This window comes from Lottia gigantea (assembly GCF_000327385.1).
Source record: "Lottia gigantea unplaced genomic scaffold LOTGIsca_32, whole genome shotgun sequence".
Classification (NCBI taxonomy): domain Eukaryota; kingdom Metazoa; phylum Mollusca; class Gastropoda; family Lottiidae; genus Lottia; species Lottia gigantea.
In genome coordinates this window covers 1,873,071-1,891,983 of record NW_008709073.1, presented here as the reverse complement: position 1 = coordinate 1,891,983, position 18,913 = coordinate 1,873,071, and the positions used below count along the sequence as shown (strand labels likewise).

At 36.3% G+C, this 18,913-nt stretch overlaps 2 protein-coding genes across 2 annotated transcripts in view; both read left to right on the top strand.

Moving 5' to 3' along the window:
- Nucleotides 1-10,494, top strand: part of LOTGIDRAFT_162112 (hypothetical protein) — a gene marked incomplete at both ends in the record, with an annotated part of 12,734 nt that extends 2,240 nt beyond the window's left edge. The window contains 14 exons of the mRNA XM_009058046.1: nucleotides 670-851; nucleotides 1,020-1,121; nucleotides 1,988-2,111; nucleotides 2,738-2,852; nucleotides 3,470-3,548; nucleotides 4,042-4,122; nucleotides 5,304-5,452; nucleotides 6,018-6,055; nucleotides 6,627-6,732; nucleotides 7,413-7,568; nucleotides 8,107-8,236; nucleotides 8,434-8,556; nucleotides 8,867-8,921; nucleotides 10,094-10,494. Of these exons, the coding sequence (XP_009056294.1) occupies nucleotides 670-851; nucleotides 1,020-1,121; nucleotides 1,988-2,111; nucleotides 2,738-2,852; nucleotides 3,470-3,548; nucleotides 4,042-4,122; nucleotides 5,304-5,452; nucleotides 6,018-6,055; nucleotides 6,627-6,732; nucleotides 7,413-7,568; nucleotides 8,107-8,236; nucleotides 8,434-8,556; nucleotides 8,867-8,921; nucleotides 10,094-10,494 (1,841 nt within the window). The remainder of the gene's footprint in view (nucleotides 1-669; nucleotides 852-1,019; nucleotides 1,122-1,987; nucleotides 2,112-2,737; nucleotides 2,853-3,469; nucleotides 3,549-4,041; nucleotides 4,123-5,303; nucleotides 5,453-6,017; nucleotides 6,056-6,626; nucleotides 6,733-7,412; nucleotides 7,569-8,106; nucleotides 8,237-8,433; nucleotides 8,557-8,866; nucleotides 8,922-10,093) is intronic.
- A 6,569-nt stretch (nucleotides 10,495-17,063) lies between these two features.
- On the top strand, nucleotides 17,064-17,348 carry LOTGIDRAFT_89217 (hypothetical protein; the record flags this gene model as incomplete). Its single annotated transcript, XM_009057920.1, has 1 exon — nucleotides 17,064-17,348. A coding segment is annotated over one exon (285 nt), but the record flags the coding sequence as incomplete, so codon positions are not given.
- Between the last annotated feature and the right edge of the window lie 1,565 nt (nucleotides 17,349-18,913).

Sequence of the window (18,913 nt, the reverse complement as noted above, 5' to 3'; positions counted from 1 at the left end):
TTCAGACGTTAGTTTCGCTATTGGTAGCTTGTCTGCTGTCTACAGTGGTTGTTGATTCACGACAGTTTTCTTCCACTAAGAAATCCGAAGAAAAGATTATCGGTAGGTAAAGGTTCTGTATATGTATCATAATATCATATCTCTTGTATAATGATATAACCATTATTGTAACATAACTTGCATTTTTTATTTTGATGTTTTATAAATTGCTTATAATGTGTGTTTGAGGAAAACCAAGATCTATTATCAGCAATTTGTTGTTGTACAATACTTGGATAACTTAACATGAAAGCCAAATATAATCTTAGAACAAAGTAGGTGGAGCTTAGCTATGGTACAGCATGTTAATTTTGATGTTATTCCATGGCTAAAGTTCACTCGAGCACGTGACAATAAAATGTAAATATTATCTATTAAAAGCAATTTGTTGTTGTACCATACTTGGATAACTTAACATGAAAGCCAAATAGATTCTTAGAGGAAAGTAGGTGGAGCTTACGTGCGCTACAACCAGACCATTTTGACCGAATAAACCTTGGGCAGACAAGTAGTGTTTTTGGTTGATGCTCTAAAAGTAATTAAGTTCTGAAAGTAAACGCTTATATGTATTAAAATTTTGTAGCATTACCGTTACTGGCTAGCTTTGTAGAAATTAACTTTTCTTCACAGACACTGTTACCATAGAACATGACGGTTCGCTGAGATCTGAGAGAAGTCTTCCACCAAACCTGGAATTGGATGTTATGTCAGAAAAAATGATGAAGAGGCTTAAATTATTGATGGGACCTGAAGTGAATTATCCGGTATACGTCTGTAGAAATGGTGTCTTCGAAAAATTGGTTTTATCAAATGTAAGTTTATTTTGCCTATTGATGCACATAAATCGATCCAAATGCATGAGTAAAATTATCTCCTTTAGAATATACGCTGGCGCTGAATATTTTACGTTACTAAATGTCAATTTTTATTTAAAAAAAAATGGTATTACTATGAATTAAACATTTCCTTATTATTAACAGGAATCGTACATCGGCCAGGAACCTTCACATTCTCGTATATACATAAACCAAGAAACAGGCAAACCTGTGATGGTGTCTCCAAGAAAAGACGGCATTGAAGTCGTAAGTATATTGTGTTTTGATAACGCACATTATAAGGGACAGATTCGCCTTCCTTTTGACCATTTGTACTTCAAGTCTTAGAAAATATTAGGGAATATTGTAGCTGAGCTAATCACTAATAGTGTTCACCATCGAAACTTGAGCCCTGAAATTTACGCGTGTCCAGAATTATCCGCGTTTGAAAAGACACCTCATCTTGTCTTAAGACTGTAATATATAGAATTGACTTTTATAGAAATAGAAAGTTTAATTCCTAGTTTGAGAAATTTGAAGGAATTTTTTTTCGTACATTTCTAGTAGTACTTCTGAAGACTATTCACATACATTCAAGACCCAAATCAATCCCCGAAAATGGAGAATTTAAAAAAAAAATTATTGACATCTTTAGGCAGAAAATATCAATAGGCAGATAGATAGATATTTTCCACACAAATTCTCAAGGCAGAAATCTCACTAGAAATTAAGCGCAGACGGTGGAAACAGCTGAGCTCCCGAGTTTACAATATCCTCTTATACATGCACTGAGTGCAGCGATTTGATTGGCTGTATTCACTAGAATACAATCCGATCAAATCACCGCATTTACAAACTTCTATGATATAAGAATAGAGACTATTGCAGTAAGACAAATTTCTTAATACCTTGACATTGTGAAGACGGACTTCTCGAGGCAGAGCTAGTTCCTCTCGTCTGAGGCAGGGCTTTACGTTTACAGCTTTGCAGTGTACTGTTTCATGCGCACAACAAGAGAACATTTCCATGATCATACATGCATACTTCTCTTCGAAATGATTACGCTTCTGTTGTGAATTACTTTGTCTTTGAAATAACGACTTATCTTCTCTTCTTAAATGTCCTTTTTCTAGATTGGAAGCATTGGTGTAAATGGAGAGCAATTGAATATCAGACCTTCTGGTGATGGAAAGGGGAGACATCATATTACCAGTGCCGATGTATTAGAGTATGGAAACGATGTCCTCATGCCAGGAAGTAGGTGATACAACATAGCGTCGTTAGATACCTTTTAGTGGTCTATTCTCTAGACAGGGACTGCCATAGTGTCTTACATCCATACTTCTCCTGTCTATGACGAGTATATAGTCTGGAACTTTCCTTGAAGTTACAACACCTTCAACTTCCATCAAGGAGGATAACTACAATTAAGCATATATTCGATCTACAAGTCTCAAGTTTACACCCGAAACAATATGACAACCCCGACAAATTCTTTCAGTTTATATTTTTGATATTTTTATCCCCTAATGTTAATCAAAATCAAACGTCATCCAATCAGATTCAATAGCCATTGTAGTCTCGGTCAATTACAAATATTTAAGCAGTCGATCCGTGCCATCTTTCATCGAAGCTGTACATAGACAAAGTTGGGCTGGAAGATTAGGATTTCCACGGCACCCTTCCATAATAAAAACATCAACACAGATCTGATATAGCTTATTTATAATGTGATCTCATGTCGACAAATTCTCAAATTGAAGACATTAATAGGTGCTTGATATTCTAAAATATAAGTCTCATTTTTCAAGTCTATCTGTCACTTCACAAATGCATTAAGGCTTATTTCAAAATCATTTTTCATTCTTATGTGTATATCATAGGCACCCACTTACCAACAAATGAGGAACTTCTAAATTTTGGTCGACGGTCGAAAAGACAAATAACGACGTATACTGCTGAAATCTTAATGGTGACCGATTTTAGTGTCAAAGAAAAGTAAGTATGATTGTTGGTGATAAACATCAACATGCCATGTTTTCATTATAATTTTTTTCGTCCACGCTCGTAGCAAAAACCGAAACTGGTTTCGCATTTCTAGGTTGAAGGTGTAGATAAAAAAATTCTGCTTAACCGGAAGCAAGATTTTGCTTAATGTGAACAAAATGTGGATCGATTTACCTAGGTTTTGTATTTTATGTTCTTTGGAACAAGATGTATATAATGCAATCTAACAAATGAAAAATATATGTAGGAAAAAGTTTGAAATTTAGTGCTGAGTGTGACATAACTTTTGTTATTTTGTTTTGTAAAAAAAATGTGCTAGTGAACAATATTTTGATTTTTCTCAATATTCAATCTATTAAAATATCCTAGTAGTACTTATGGGAAAATAGCAACCCAAACGAGAATTAGCTCTAACGGGAATTACAAATCCAAGCGTTGGAGAGGTCAGAAATTTGATTGGCTGACGATATCATCAAATGTACGAATGTTCAATGTCTTTAGATCTAAGTGGCTATAGCTTAAGAATAAAACCTGATAAAAAAAACGAAAGTTTGGTCTAGTTTTAATTGGACTGATAAAGTAAAAGCTTTCGATTGATTTTTTTATAGATTTTTGACGAGATCTTTTGGAAATGATGCTTTAGCCAATGTTGAAATTATGATCTATTACTCATTTATTCTGTTGGGGGTAAGTATTTTGAACTATCCAATAAAATTTATTTCCCCGCGAAAGCTAGCGCTATGCTACATATTATACAATAACGAATTCAGGTAACATTATATTCGAGAGCTGTTAGTAGAAGTACACATGGATATCTAAGTCTATTTTCTTGTTTTGTGATACAGGAACAGGGCAATGCCCCCGACCCCCAACCCCTTTCCCGAGAATAAACGGATGGTCCTCTAAAAATTTTAACAACCGACCAATTCCATTACTGCAACTAATCACCAATTGATGGCCCTCCGGGTATATTATTTTCCCCTCCGAACAATCAAGTCTTCAATTTGAAGAGTACCACCGTGTGTAAACTGGTACCCTGTTGTATTCGCTTACCGTTCACTTAACAGCTACGTCAAGGGAGTCACGATACGTGGCAGCACGGGGAAACGACTCACGAGAATTCAATGTATGCTAGGCTCCGTTGTTCTTTATTTACCATGCCTGTCTACATTACTTACAGATGGCCGAGAGATATGAAACGCTGTCCGTTCATGAACCGATCACAGTTTTATTAGAACCAGCCGGTATAGTTATTACGGATGTAAGTATGAGTATTAAGCTACGATTCCGTGTACGTAAGCTTAACTCAAACTCAAGCTCAAAACGTATTGTGTACGTACGATGATTCCGCAAAACTGTCAGTGTAAAGGAAACCGAGTGCTACTGGGTCAGTAAACAAAGGAGGGGAGGAAAGTACCCTACAGGAACGATGTCATAAAGGGAGTCAAGCTGTCCATAGACGTCTGCAAACGCAAAAAAGCGCTCACTGAGCCATCCGTTGCGCTTACGGAGGGATTGAGTTTGAGTTTTAGGACACATGTCAACAGAAAGTTGGATTTGCTAAGGATTTAGATAGAATTTGATCTGGTCTGTTTTAATGAGTTTGAGATTGAGTTTGAGTTTGCGTACACATGTAATCACAGCCTAAGCCTATTTAGCTTTGATTATCCCAGTCTCTCTTTCTTTTGAGATCCTGTCTTGGAAAGCATTGTTTAGGCCATAATGATCTGGAAGTCCAAACTTCCAACAGTTTAGCTTACAATGATTTGTTAATATCAATTTCAATCCATATCCTATGAAGATTTCGTTTTTATTTGCCATTTTTGTAGTCCCGAAAGATTAGCCTCTGATGTTTGTTCCACAGCTATTCAATATTAAAGTCTCCAGAATCACTTGACAATTTAAACATAGATCGGACAAACTATGACGTGATTTAATGAAAATGACTTGAAAATGTAGTCTTCAAACTTTTTTTCTGTAATAGAAAACGAATCGACAACATCGATCGAATCGATACGGCAAGCTAAGCCGAAACTTCATCAAGGCAAATTTAACAAACAACAAATTTTGTTTAAGAATTTAAGATACAAATACGATATCGGCTAAATGTATTGATTATTTGATGTCTACGGTAAATGTGGTAGCCGTTTGATATTTACCGAAAGCGTTACGATATCTGACTTTAAAGACAACACGGTTTTTGCCTCAGAAAATAGACCCTTAGTTACGGCCCTGTAAAGTAAGATCTAACAGACGATAAAGCAAACATTTAGACCCCTGGTTCCCAACCTGGGGTGCTGGAAATGTGGATGAAACAAATTTTTGGAGATGATTGATCAAGGGGTATATGAAGGCTGAAAAAGGTTGGGAACGTAAAGTCTAATGTCTAATTAGACTTTACAGAGTAAAAATCGAGTAAAACGTTGATTTTAAACTTTGTAGACTGCTGCCGATTCACCTTATAATTTAAATAACAATGTCAATGGTTTTGTTGATGCCATACCGGGTATTTTTGAATTTACCGACTGGGTAGAACAAGAAACAAATCAAAACAACCTTCCTATCAATGATCATGCTATGTGGTTTACAGCGTAAGTATACACTTTGGAGATAATCTATGTCGACTTAAAGTGATACTATACGTCTTGGAATGAACTTAAATTTAAGTTCTCAAGAATGGTCAATATGAGTATATATTCATCAGTGAACTTACTTGGTGTCATAAAGTTACAACAGAATCCCTGTAAAATCTGGAAAATTGAAATTCATAAAACTAAGTAATTATTAAAAACGTAATCTTAATATTAAGCGTTTGTTCAATAGTTAATTGCATATTTATGGATAATTACTAAGTTTTTTGGATTTATCGGATAATATAAGGATCCTGTTATGTTATTTATGACACCAGGTATATCTACTGATGAATATATGCTCTTATTGGTCAAGTTTAAAATTCTTAAATTTTATGTCCATTTTAAGATGTTGATTCCTTTAGAGGATCGAAGGGTGTGACATGCAAAAAGCATTTCGGATGGACGATAAACAGACGCACCAGTAAGATGCTACATGGTGCGGCAAACAAGAAGATGGAGTTACTGCAATTATTTTTATATTTTAGGGCATTCTTCTAATATATTATGATTTGTTCTTTTGTAGTGATGATATAGGTATAGACAATTCACCGAATTTGGTGGGTAAGTACTATTATAATAAAAAACATGTCATTAAGTCTCGAGCAGTGGTGGCGCCAGTAGAGGTACAGGGGGTGGGGGCTCTAAGATGTGCTATGAGAGGCTTGCTACTATGACACCACCACAGAGTAGCCAAAATTTGAAGAGGGGTAGCCAGTTTTGTTAGTGAGGCGCTTTGTAGTCTAGCAAAATTTTGAAGTCGTTTTATTCAATCAGGATTTTATTCTGCGAAATGAACAGAGGTTGTAGGTAAAATTTTGAAGTCGTTTTATTCAATCAGGCTTTATTCTGCGACATGAACAGAGGTTGTAGGCAAAACTTAAGAGAAAATCACGAGTAAATCACAGTAAATTCAAATATATTCAAGACTCAAATCAATCCCCCAAAATGGGGCATATGTCCCTTTAAACAAACATTTCGAACTTTCAAAGTGTAGCCAAGAAAACAAATTCCACTTCAGTATATAGGGTAGTAGATTGAAATAGGTCAGTCATGTTGTCTGAAGATTTCATAGCGTTACATGTTTCAGATTCTGTTGTAATATTTCAATCTTAAAATATGTTTTTCACTTCAGGGCTGGCGTTTATTGGTACAATGTGTGAACGAAATAGGACCTCATTGGTTGAAATTTTTTTTTCTGGATTTGATGAATTAATAGCTTCACATGAACTTGCACACTCGTAAGATATTATTTATAGTTCACTGTAATCGACCGATCTTAAAATGTGCTGTAATTTGAAGTTGCCAAAAAAGGTTTGATGTTATACCAGTGGCTTATTTAGGGAGGGGTGGGGGGTCTCCTCGAGATAGAAAAAATGATAGGGATGCCCCCCTCCCCCCGGTCAATGAAATCCTGGCAACTTTACTGTCCAATATATGGCAAGAATGTTTAGTCAAGCAAAGATGTTTATTTCACATGAGGGAACCAATAAAAATTAAGTTTTTTTCCTTTTCTCTGAACTCTTCATTATGTATCGGGAACACAGAGGTGCACCATTCCAGTTTTCAGTCAGGCGTCTGTGTCATTTGCACTCAAACTAAGCTTTTTGTGACGTCACATAGGCTTAGTAATAAAAACCTGAGTTTTAGTGGCTTTGCAAAAACACATACGTCTGACTGAAAATTGGAACGAAACTACGTATTTTTTTTATGTCCTCGATACACAAAAAGTCTAGAGAGCCTTTAAGAAATAGGACTCTTTTGAGCTTTGCTTGCTCTCCAAACGCGAGTTCTAATTTCGGTCAAGAGTTTGTCTTAGGACCAACTGGGAAAAGAATCCTCGTGTTGTTTGACTAGGACAAACTGGTTTTTTTTTTATATGATGTCATCAGAGTTTACTTTAATCATTTTTATTATTTAGATTTGGTAGTCTACATGACGGTCAAGCGAGTGGATGCTCTGATTCCGATGCTTTTATAATGTCAGCATTTGCCATGAGCCCAAATGATGAACGAATATCTAATCCTTGGATATTTTCTGAATGTACTGCTCGGTACATCGCGTTTTATGCTCAAAAGTAAGAACCATTATAATGATATAGAGAGAATGCAAAGTGACATTTTTTATTAAACGAGTTTGGAAATAATATTATTTATTGTACTAATCCAGTGATTTGGTGTCTACGTCAATATTGTCACGTGATCACGTGATACTGGAAATTGTCAGAATTATCTCCCAAAGGCTCCCAATTACTGTTAGGTTCCGGAAGTAAAGAGTCTCGCCAAGAAGACATACCGGGATTCATCATTCATTACCGAATCAGATTCAGCTTACGGAAACTGCCGAGAATTGCCGTATATATATCCTGACGTCATTCTTGCTATTTAAGATACAAACAGCATCAGTGGGCGCAAAAAAATCGTTCAATTTTCTAGTTTGAGTTGTTTTAACTAAAAATAGAATGTGTTTTTGTCACGCTTACGGCTACATACTCCGCTTGCGCAACTACGGGCAAAGGGAGTCTGGGTACGGAGAGATCGCATTAGCAATATACGTTGGTATCATCTTGCACATTGCGTTTATTTGTGTAATAATTATTAAAATCTTATTTTCAGTCAGGCCTGTTTGCTGACCGATGACAATCAAAATCCCCCAGTAGCTGCATCAAACATAGCTGGACAAGTTATTGTAGCTGATGAACAATGTCGATTGTTCTTTGACTCAGGGGATTCGTACTTCTGTCGGGTAAATTCTTTTTAGATTCTTACTTCTTTTACACAAGAATTTCACCATTCCTTAACCACCTCGGCAGATGCCCTGATAATACATACTGTTAAATACAACAATACATACTTCAACACTTGACCCCGTCACAGTATATCTGTTATGTATCATGTCATACCAGAACGTAGTCTATTTGCTGGTGTTTTTTTTTTTTTCAGAATGGACATTTAAATACAGACAATTTTGCCAATATGTGTATCCGCATGTTATGTTTCAACCCTGTCGCTGGCCAGTGTCAACCAATTATAGCAAAAGAACGAACAAGTTGTGGTAGCGGAAAGGTAAGTACAAATGGGTTGAATTCCCGTCTACATGAGTATCATCTTAAGAATTTGCGAACATTTAGATAACACGTAGACAAAGAGGGACTGGATTATAGAGGCTAGTATGATTATTGATTTGATTGCTTAAGATTAAGAACTTGATTTGCACTGTTGAATTGTACAATATCATGGTATTTTATCCATTGCATATCCGATAGCGAACAAGTACCGTGAGGGAAAGTTGAAAAGAACGGTTAAGAGCATTTAAGATCTTTTTATGCCTTACATTTGAATGTATCAATTCTACATGGGGAAACCTTAATTTCAGTGGTGCCTCCGTGGACTATGTACAGATGATGTATTAGCGCCACCTACGACATCACGTAAGTTACAATAATAACGGTATTTTATCAATCGTATTTAAATATAGAGGCTTTAATTAATTATTAAAAATATACATTTTTTTGAAACAAAGACCATCTTTTGATATTCTGTATCCTTTCTTTTCAATGGGTTAATTCATCCATTCTACATTTAGAGTTGACATTTCTTGAACTCTATTACATGTTTACGCAAACTCAAATTCAAACGAAAACTCAAACGCATACTCAATAAAAAACGGACCAGAGCAAATCCTTAGCGAATCCAATTTTCTGCCTACATATGTCCTCAAACTCAAACTCAACACCCCCGTAAGAGCAATTGATTTTTTTTGCGTTTGCAGACGACTACGGACAACTTTACCCCTTTTATGACATCATTACTGTGGATGACTTTCCTCCCCTCCTTTGTTTACTGACACGATCCCACTCGGTTTTCTTTATACAATGACAGTTTTGTGGACGTTATCACGTTTTGAGTTTGACTCAAAGTTACGCTTACGTACACGTCATGTAATCGCAGCTTAATTCGGGAAAAGATCTATAGAGCACTGGCCAAAACTGTCATTTTGCTAAACATAGCGATCGATTGGTTGAACATGTGAACATGTGCTTGATAATATTGTATGAGACCTAACAGAAACCAAGCTGTATTTGAATTTGATTGATATGATCCTATTTTGTATGTGGTTTCTTTGTTTTACTTTGTATAGCAAGGTCTCGTCGTCCTTAAACCTTTAGACAGAAATAAGGCGTTTCAAAATTTCTCTAAAACTCTGGCAGGCTTTATACAAGCGTATTTCGCGATTAGTGACGTCATCAACCACTTATTTTTTTAAGTGGAATTGCAGGAACCACAGACCTCTGACTGGAAATTGGAATGGTTCAAATTGATGCTATTAGTCTCCTCGATACACATAAGATCTTTTATAAAACCTCCTTACAATCCCTTTAAGTTCTTGGAAGAGTTCCACTTTCACAATGTTGTGGCGAAAGTTTTCGTTATTGTCCAAACAATGCGCTCATATTTGATTATAGATGATGTTGGTGGGCTGGTTTACGATGTCCACATCTAGACTGATTCAACAGCTGTGGTTCTTTTAAAAAATAATTCTGTCAAGTCGGCATACAGCCTTTTGAAAATCACCAAATACACAAGGCTTTTGTTATTTCAGCCTTATGTCCACAAGGAGATCGGACTGGTATAACATGTAATCCAGCCGATTGTCAAGTCTTTAGCTATCCAGAGCTCATAGAATGTTGTGACGCTTGTGCTTCTTTCTTGACGATGGTCAGTCAAAGCACAAGTCCGTTAACAAGCCCGGCAACCAGCCCGGCAACCAGCCCGACTACCAGCCCGACAACCAGTCCGACAACCAATCCGACAACCAGTCCGACAACCAGTCCGACAACCAATCCAAATCCAGTGCAACAATTTGTCTTTTTACCTTTAGGTCCATGTCGCATTACTGATATACTTTGTCAGATATGCAAAAGAAATATTTTCATTTTAAGCCGATATCTGCAGTGTCGTCCGTATGCAATAAATCCGCGAAGTCCATTTCCTGCTTTTTAGATAAGTAAAGTTTTCTGTATTTCGATTTTATTTTAACTCTCTGATTGATCGTCAGATAAAGCCAATTTTCAAAACTTCAGAAACATACAAAATCAAACTTCACCCAAGATTCAACCAATTCACCAGTGTCAAGAAATATAAAATAATTTAATTGTGTTTATCAATATTTGATCTTCTTTTCATATATTTACTATTTCTTAATTATGTAAATTTGTCATAAAAATGATTGAGCATTAAATAAGTTTTGTCGGCTATATATATGCACTATTACTGAATAACGGATTTCCAAAAATGAAACGCTTACTCAGTGGCGTGGGGGGTCGAAATATCTGAGATTGCCCGAATATCTAACTTAATTATGAAATTTTAGTCCAAAAACTTGCTTTCGGTGCTGCAAGGGGGTGGGGGCCGGATGACCCCTCCGCCCCCCCCCCCTCCCCCCTTTGGCTACGCCTCTGCGCTTACTCGACTACATAGATCTCATTGGATAGTGAACAACCTACGTTGGACTCATATCAACTGGCAATTCAAAGCATCTAGGTAGACCTGAGCATTGACCAACTACTAGAAACTACAATGAACTGGATGATCTTAAAATCCTTCTACTTTTTTATCACGTCTCGAACTCGTCCCCTGCTCCGTTCGTAAAAAATCAATTGTTGACTTTCTCTCCATAGGCTCCGCCATCTTGAACAATCGAAGTCAATTTTGTGATTTGTATGATTCACATTTATACATACATTTATACATATCGTTTTTTCTTGAACTTGGTATACAAACTGCACCCCATGGAAAATACAAGTACACGTATGTTATTTGGGGCTTAGTTGAAAATCGACCAAATTTGTAGGGCTTAGTTATAGCAATGTCGGTAAATTATGTTCATGTCTTTTTCTACCTAATGTGGTTGTAGCTTTTTAGGCTGCGATTACATGTGTGCGCAAACTCAAAATCAAACGCATACTCAATTAAAAAAAACCGACCAAAGCAAATCCTATCCAAATCCTTAGCATATCCAATATTCTGCTTAGATGTGTCAATCAAAACCTCCGTAAGCGCAACGGATGTCTCAGTGAGCGGTTTTTTTTTTTGCGTTTGCGGATGACTATGGACAGGTAAACTTTCCTCTCCTGCTTTGTTTACTGATACGATAATACCACTTGGTTTCCTTTATACAATGGTGGTTTTGTGGAATCATCGTACGAGTTTGAGTTTGAGCTTGGGTTTGAGTTTGAGTAACGCTTACGTACACATGTAATCGTAGCTTTTTTATGCCTGTGAAGTCGAGGAAAATTATCTTGAATAATATTATACGTCTCGGATTACCAGACTAGAATTATTGGTTTGGAGATGTATGTCTTGACTGAACTGTCGAGTCCAATAATTGGACCATCTTGGAAAATTTCAACTAACCATAAAGAGCTTAGGCTATAGCTATGAGCCTGAACATCATGTCGCCGAATGTTGTCAAAGCTACATCGATTACACACAATATTTTAGCCATAAGGTATATTGGTGTCCGAAATACTGGTTCACTAGCATTAAGGCACAAATATTTTAAGTACAAGACAGTTAGACACGGTACTTTAGACACACTTCTTTTAGGCACGCGGTTATTTGGACACGGGTCATATAAGCACAGCGTTAAATAGGCACAGTGACTTAGGCACACCTCCAATAAAGCACATAATTATTAGGCACACATTTTTAGGCATACTTATATACGACACAATGTCATTTACGCGCTGTGACTTAGGCATATCTTCAATTCGGCACATTATTCATTTGGCACACTATTGTAAGGCACAATATGAATAATAACACCTGGTTAGTCACTGGTGGTGAGGGGGGATGAAACTCGAAGGTCCAAGAATGAAAGTGTAAAACGGGGAAAAGACCTTTGTCACAAGCTAGAGGACGAAAGCCTATTGAACTTGTGTCTTGACAAAAATCCTTCATTTTATGAAATTCGAGTAAGTAATAGCGATATCACCAAGGTTACAAGTTACATTTTTCTTCCTATTATCATGTAACCAGGATGACTTCTCTTTTTCCTTCTTTCAGATCTTTAATCAAATAGTCTATGTGTAGTAGGCCTAACTATCTGGATATACCTTTATATAAATACATACATATCGATTTATACTTTATCTATGTTTAATGAAGAACCACTGGGGTATTATTATAGCGTTGCTTTAAATATGTGAACGCCATTATGCGAATGAAATAGTGACCAATGGCTTGTCCAAGATAGTTTTAATTGCCTATGAGAAGAAAAGAAAGGGTTTAGCTGACAGATGTCACTCTCCGCTGGTTGATTTTAATCAATTCGTTACTTCGTGAGCCAAACACGTCGATCATTGTGCGAGGCTTTACAGTCATTGCCAACCACTGTATACCAGTGTATTTAGAAAGAATTAGCCTTTAGACAACATTGCTGTTATATAGTATATTGACACCATACTATGTGTTACCTTCTATATACTCTATCATGTACTGACAGTGTTGACATCAGTATATAAAGGCCTTTTATTATTGACAGTTGATATTGAAAGTGGTGTATAACATCAATAATCACTAGATTGTGACGTAGGAGACCTTGAAGAATAATATTATCGATCAGCTGGGAGATTCTGAAGACTTGAGTAGCGCTTCTAGGATCAAAATAACCATGTAACCACACTGCGACATTCTTGCCACGGCGGTCAGAGATTCAAATCATGTCATGAGGAACAATTTGTGCTCAGTGTTCTAAAAAATGTTCTGAAGATATATTGGATTATGGAAAGCTTTTTGTGAAGAAATTTCAAATATCACCAGTTTTATTTCGTTGCAGTGTTTTCCTTTTTTGTGGGTTGTGCAATTACTGACAGCAATGGCGAGCATCCAAGCTCATTTAACTCCCTCGTATCTTCTGCCTAAACTCGGTATGGAGCAAGCAAAGCTTTTAGAAGCAAACTTTAAGGATAATCGAAATCCGTCGGATTTAGATGTGACAATTATTGCAGCGGAAGTGGGCATAACGGAACAGGAAGTTCGGGTAAGTGTTTATTTACATTTGAGAGTAAGTGTTTATTTACATGGATGAGTATGTGTTTATTTACATGAGAGAGTAAGTGTTTATTTGCATGGGATGGTAAGTTTTTAATTACATGGGGGACGCTTTTTTCTTTTCTTTCGATGTCAAGCTAGGTAATAATCCTTTTAACTGAGTAATTTTGAAACACTCTTAGTAGCGTCTTCAATGATGACTTTGTTAAATGGATATATCATCTTATATAGATTCTATTATTTACTCATAGTACCTGTTAAGTCCAACTGGTGAATATATGCTCTTATTGACCAAGTTTGAGACTTTAGATTTCATGTCCATTCAAAGAGGTATTATTTCTTTAAGGCACGAGGTTGTGGACATATCAGATCTGCTTATCGTCAGTACTATCGAGTCTTATCAATCAGAATATCTTGATAATCAGTATTAACCCAGAGAGATATCACTACCTTTGTTATTACCTTATTATTATGATTAGATCGTATCGTGTGTCTCTGTTATCATGATTGGTATCTGACTTAATTACATTACACACGACGTCATTTAAAGGTATAGTTTGGTTCACAAAAATAACTGATTCGTTATACACGTCGTTATTAGTTTTATTATAACTTTTGCGGTTCATTATTTCTCTGATCAGATGAATGAAGTGCTCAAAATAAAGCTACGGGTGAATTTATTTAGGACTGAATTTAAATCAAATATTTATTTATCGCAAAAATCAAACTTCACAATGAACAAAAAAACCCGCATAATGTTGAACACTGGGAGAGGGATTTAATAACTCAAATATAGTATCGTATCCAAGGTTGCTTGCCCAAAACGGACCTAGTTTTGATGGTTGGCTCTGTAATGTCATATTTCTCCACAATTTGGCGTTTATTTTGCTTAAATCCGTATAGAAACGGTTCTTAGCTCGCATGATCAAATAATGTTTTTCTGTATTTTAGCTTTCACAGGTGGTCATTATATATAGATAAGGGTAAATGTGATAATATTCAGATTTATAACACTTTTATCCTACTTGAGGTGATAATCCAAGGATAATCTTAAATCTTTATCCTAATCTTATTGATTCGATTAGATGAATCAAATCCCTATTTTTAGCTTCAACACCTTTCAAGTGAGACATTGCAGAAAAACACTCACTTTTGAGTTCGTAACTAGTTCATAATCCATTGGAAACTTAGCTATAAGCAGTGACGGCGCCAGTGGTGCTACAGAGGGACATTTGCCCCTTAGAAAAGTGGTTTGTCCTCCGAATTGTACCCCCAGTAGCCAAAATTTGACTTCAGCCTTAGCAGTTGTCCCTCCATAAAGTGAGTCTGCCCCCTATTTGTCCCCCTAGTCTCGGAAGGCTAGTTCCGCCACTGGCTATAAGGCGTTTTTAGATGCTCTGATATTCGTTTTCCTTTTTTACACTAAGCTGGGAGACGAATTTATCATGTTCAATTAGCTAGAAGGTACTGCTCAATCAATTTGCGGTCAGAATTTGGTCTAAATGGGTCTCAGAAACACACATGATATTGAATACTAATGTTTTCATACGATATTCGAGTTGCCTAATTATTTGTGATTCAGAGAATGTATATTTTCAAACATCCAGTGAATTAATGGGTAGTTTGTCTCCAGTGTGGGACGAAAACCGAGACGGAATACTTTACAATTAATTTAAACGTCCATATAGTAGATGGATATGAGTAGAGAATGTCCACGTTGCCATTGTCTTCACCTGGATTATAAAGACATTTAATTAAATTATTTTAAATTCCAGCTTGGAGCTGTAATGTGCTCTGCAGTCTACTCTAGACGGCTTTACTGGTCCAATTTCTTTAAATCTACATTGAGGCACGTGATTATTAATAATCTGTCAATAATGTTGAACTGTAAAATCAATATGACGTATAATAGACCGACAGCTGTTGGACATGCTATGACCTTCTTTAAATCTGCTTCATTTAATGACACCATTTCCCTTTGGTATTGATTGTATAAAGTGCCTGAAGGGGGACTATCATTTCAAAATTATTATTGATTAACAGCCCTCAAGGTGTGCGTCGTGTATGAAAGATACATGCTCGATAGTAGCTACAGTTAAAAGGGCCATTTGTTTGATCAACCGTACCTTAGTCTCAGAATCAGGACTTTTTTAGCTTAATTTATCAGTAATAGTGTTCGCAGCTCACCGTCGAAATTTGAGCCTTCATATCAATGTGTGTCTAGAATTTTCTGCGTTTGAAAAAGACGACTCGTTTTTCCCTGAGACCAAATCAATCCCTGAAAATGCGAATCTGTCCCTTTAATGGAGACATCAATTAAAATAGCATTAACATTCAAATTGTACTTTTTGTAGTTGCACCTCCTCCCCTCGAAAAAAAACTGACCGAGATTTGTCCCACAGTCGAAAAATTGCCTATGAGATCCCACTTGCACACCCCACCCCCCACCCCCCACTTTTCCTGATGATTTATAAAAACGCAACTGATTTTGCGATAGTCGTAGATTTTAGCTATTACTAGAATTTAGTAACGTATGTAGAAACATGAGTTAAATATATCGTCAATATAACTTCAAAGGAAATGTTCCTCGTCAAAAAGTCATGTTATTCGTTATAAAGTCATGTTTTGGTATTTGTCGGTATGTAAAATGATAATTTTTACCATATTTTCTGTTTCCAACACATTTTTTCCTCGTATCAAAGGAAGTGGTTTCAGGTCAAGGCAAAACTATAACATATATTACTATAGTGGTTTGTTTTATTTTGTATGGGTGAAAAACACTATGTGTCTTATCAACGGTGCACTTATGTACAATGTCTTTTGAAAATGTTCTCGTCCCTCCCTGGCCGGTTCCATTGAGACGGGCTGCAAAAAAATGCAGGGATAGAGGGAAGATTAATGTTCCCCTCAATTGTATTCATGGTCAAGACAGAACTTGAATACCATAAAAATCAGCTTGAAATACAAACGTGTCCAATTATGTTTCAATTGTTATCCATGAAGCAGGGATTGGAAACAAATTTCAAAATTGTGATCTCATTCTGAGAGAGAAATATAAATCACGGATCATGAATTTAAAAAAAATGTCAACGTTTATCTGAGATATATAGGCTACATATCAGGGCGTGACTCCAAAGGTATTAACCTAAATTACGTTCTATAGATACAATATCACACTGGACATTGGTCAAACAAACTGACCAATATCAATAAGGTAAAGGGAACCGCGGTTATATCCTGAACCCACCGATTTGTGACATTAAATGATCTGTCATTTTAATGAAAGTTTAAAATTTGAATCAAGGACAGATTTCGAGAGTTAAGGTCAAATGACTGCTATTTAAAGATAGATCATTGTCAATCAAGGATGGCTCACCTTGAATCACGGACAGATCAATTCGATTCGAAAATCACTGCAAATCGAGAACAAAAACAAAACAAGTATGGGTCACTGCGAATCAAGGTCGAGGGCAGATCATTGAGAATCAAGGTCGAGGACAGATCATTGTGAATCAAGTCGAGGACAAATCATTGAGAATCAAGGTCGAGGACAGATCATTGAGAATCAAGGTCGAGGACGGATCATTGTGAATCAAGGTCGAGGGCAGATCATTGAGAATCAAGGTCGAGGCCAGATCATTGAAAATCAAGGTCGAGGACAGATCATTGAAAATCAAGGTCGAGGACAAATCATTGAGAATCAAGGTCGAGGGCAGATCATTGAGAATCAAGGTCGAGGACAGATCATTGTGAATCAAGGTCGAGGACAGATCACTGCGAATCAAGATCGTGGACAGATCATTGATAATCAAGATCGAGGACAGATCATTATGAATTATGGTCATGAATGGCTCACTGCGAATCATGGTCTGAGACAGATTATTGTGAATGAAGGTCAAGGACAGATCATTGTGAATCATGGAATTTCATTTTGAATCACGAATAGTTCATTAGAATCACGGACAGTTTATAAGGAATTGCGGACAGTTCATTCTGAATCACGGACGGTTCATTTAGAATGACACACAGTTCATTTAGAATGACATACAGTTCATTTATAATCACAGACAGTTCATTTAGAATCACGCACAGTTCATTTAGAATCACGCGCAGATCATTTAGAATTACGCACAGTTCATTTAGAATCACGCACAGTTCATTTAGAATAACGCACAGTTCACTACGAATCGTGTTAAAATGCATGCAACACAAACTATAGGCTACACTTCCACCGAGTCATGCGATCTGTGCTCTAGGGTTAAAAAGGCCTAATATTTTATTCTGACTTACAGCCTTGGGAGGGATTTGAAGTTATTTCGTCTAGCTATAAAATACTAAGTCACTGTTTCAATCTAACAAAACTATCAAATACAAAATCTGTTAAAAGCTAAACATAATTATAACCACAAAGAAAATTTTTCCCATAAAAACTATGAGTGAGGTCTATTGAATGTGTCTCTATTAAAATTGATAACATCGTGAATAACAATAGCAGTATTAACAAACAAACTTGTAAGATGAAATGAGGAGGGTGGAGCAGATTATTTTGCTCGATTCAGAGGTTTTATCGACAATATTTACATAATTAGATGATTTGTAAAAAAACAAAAAGGTGATTTCTTTTAGATTTCTGTCTTACATAAGTCATCTTCACTCATAATTCCAGTCGACCCAGTTGTAAATGGGTACGGATAATCCAGGAAAGATCAATGCCAAGAGGTTTGGCCAAGGAAAGGATCCAAGTAGAAAGGATCCTTAACTGTGAACCTTAGTTGTTATCCTTGCAAGGATTGTCATTAAAATAATATTCGTTTTGCAACAGTACAAGATAGAAACCACGAAGAGTAATTTTAAATATCAATTATTATTTTCACGTAAGGAAGTATTAAATTTCCCCAAGGTTTCTGTTGGATAACCTTAAAGAAGTTTCAGTGGATCGTATGACAACGTTTTTTTACAATTTTCTGAAAAGCAAATTTTGGGTCAACTTAACCCAACCCTTAAAGGAATTGTAAAGGAGTTTAATTATATTTTTAGTGTATCGGGGGACACTGATAGCACCATTCCAATTTTCGATCAGACGTCTTTGGTTCTTGCAATTCCACTTAAACCAATTGTTTGATAACGTCACTAATTGCAAATGGCCTTATGTGATAAAGCATAATTTAGCGATTAGTGACGTCATCAAATTGCTAAAACCAAAGACGTCTGATCAAAAATTAGAATGAATCAAATTGATGCTATCAGTGTCCACGATACACATTATTCATAAAGATTTTTTTTTAGAAAAACCTCTTCACAGTCATTTTAGTGACGCGTGTTTTCGTAATTCGCACGCCTATGATATCAAATTATAACTTGAAGAAAA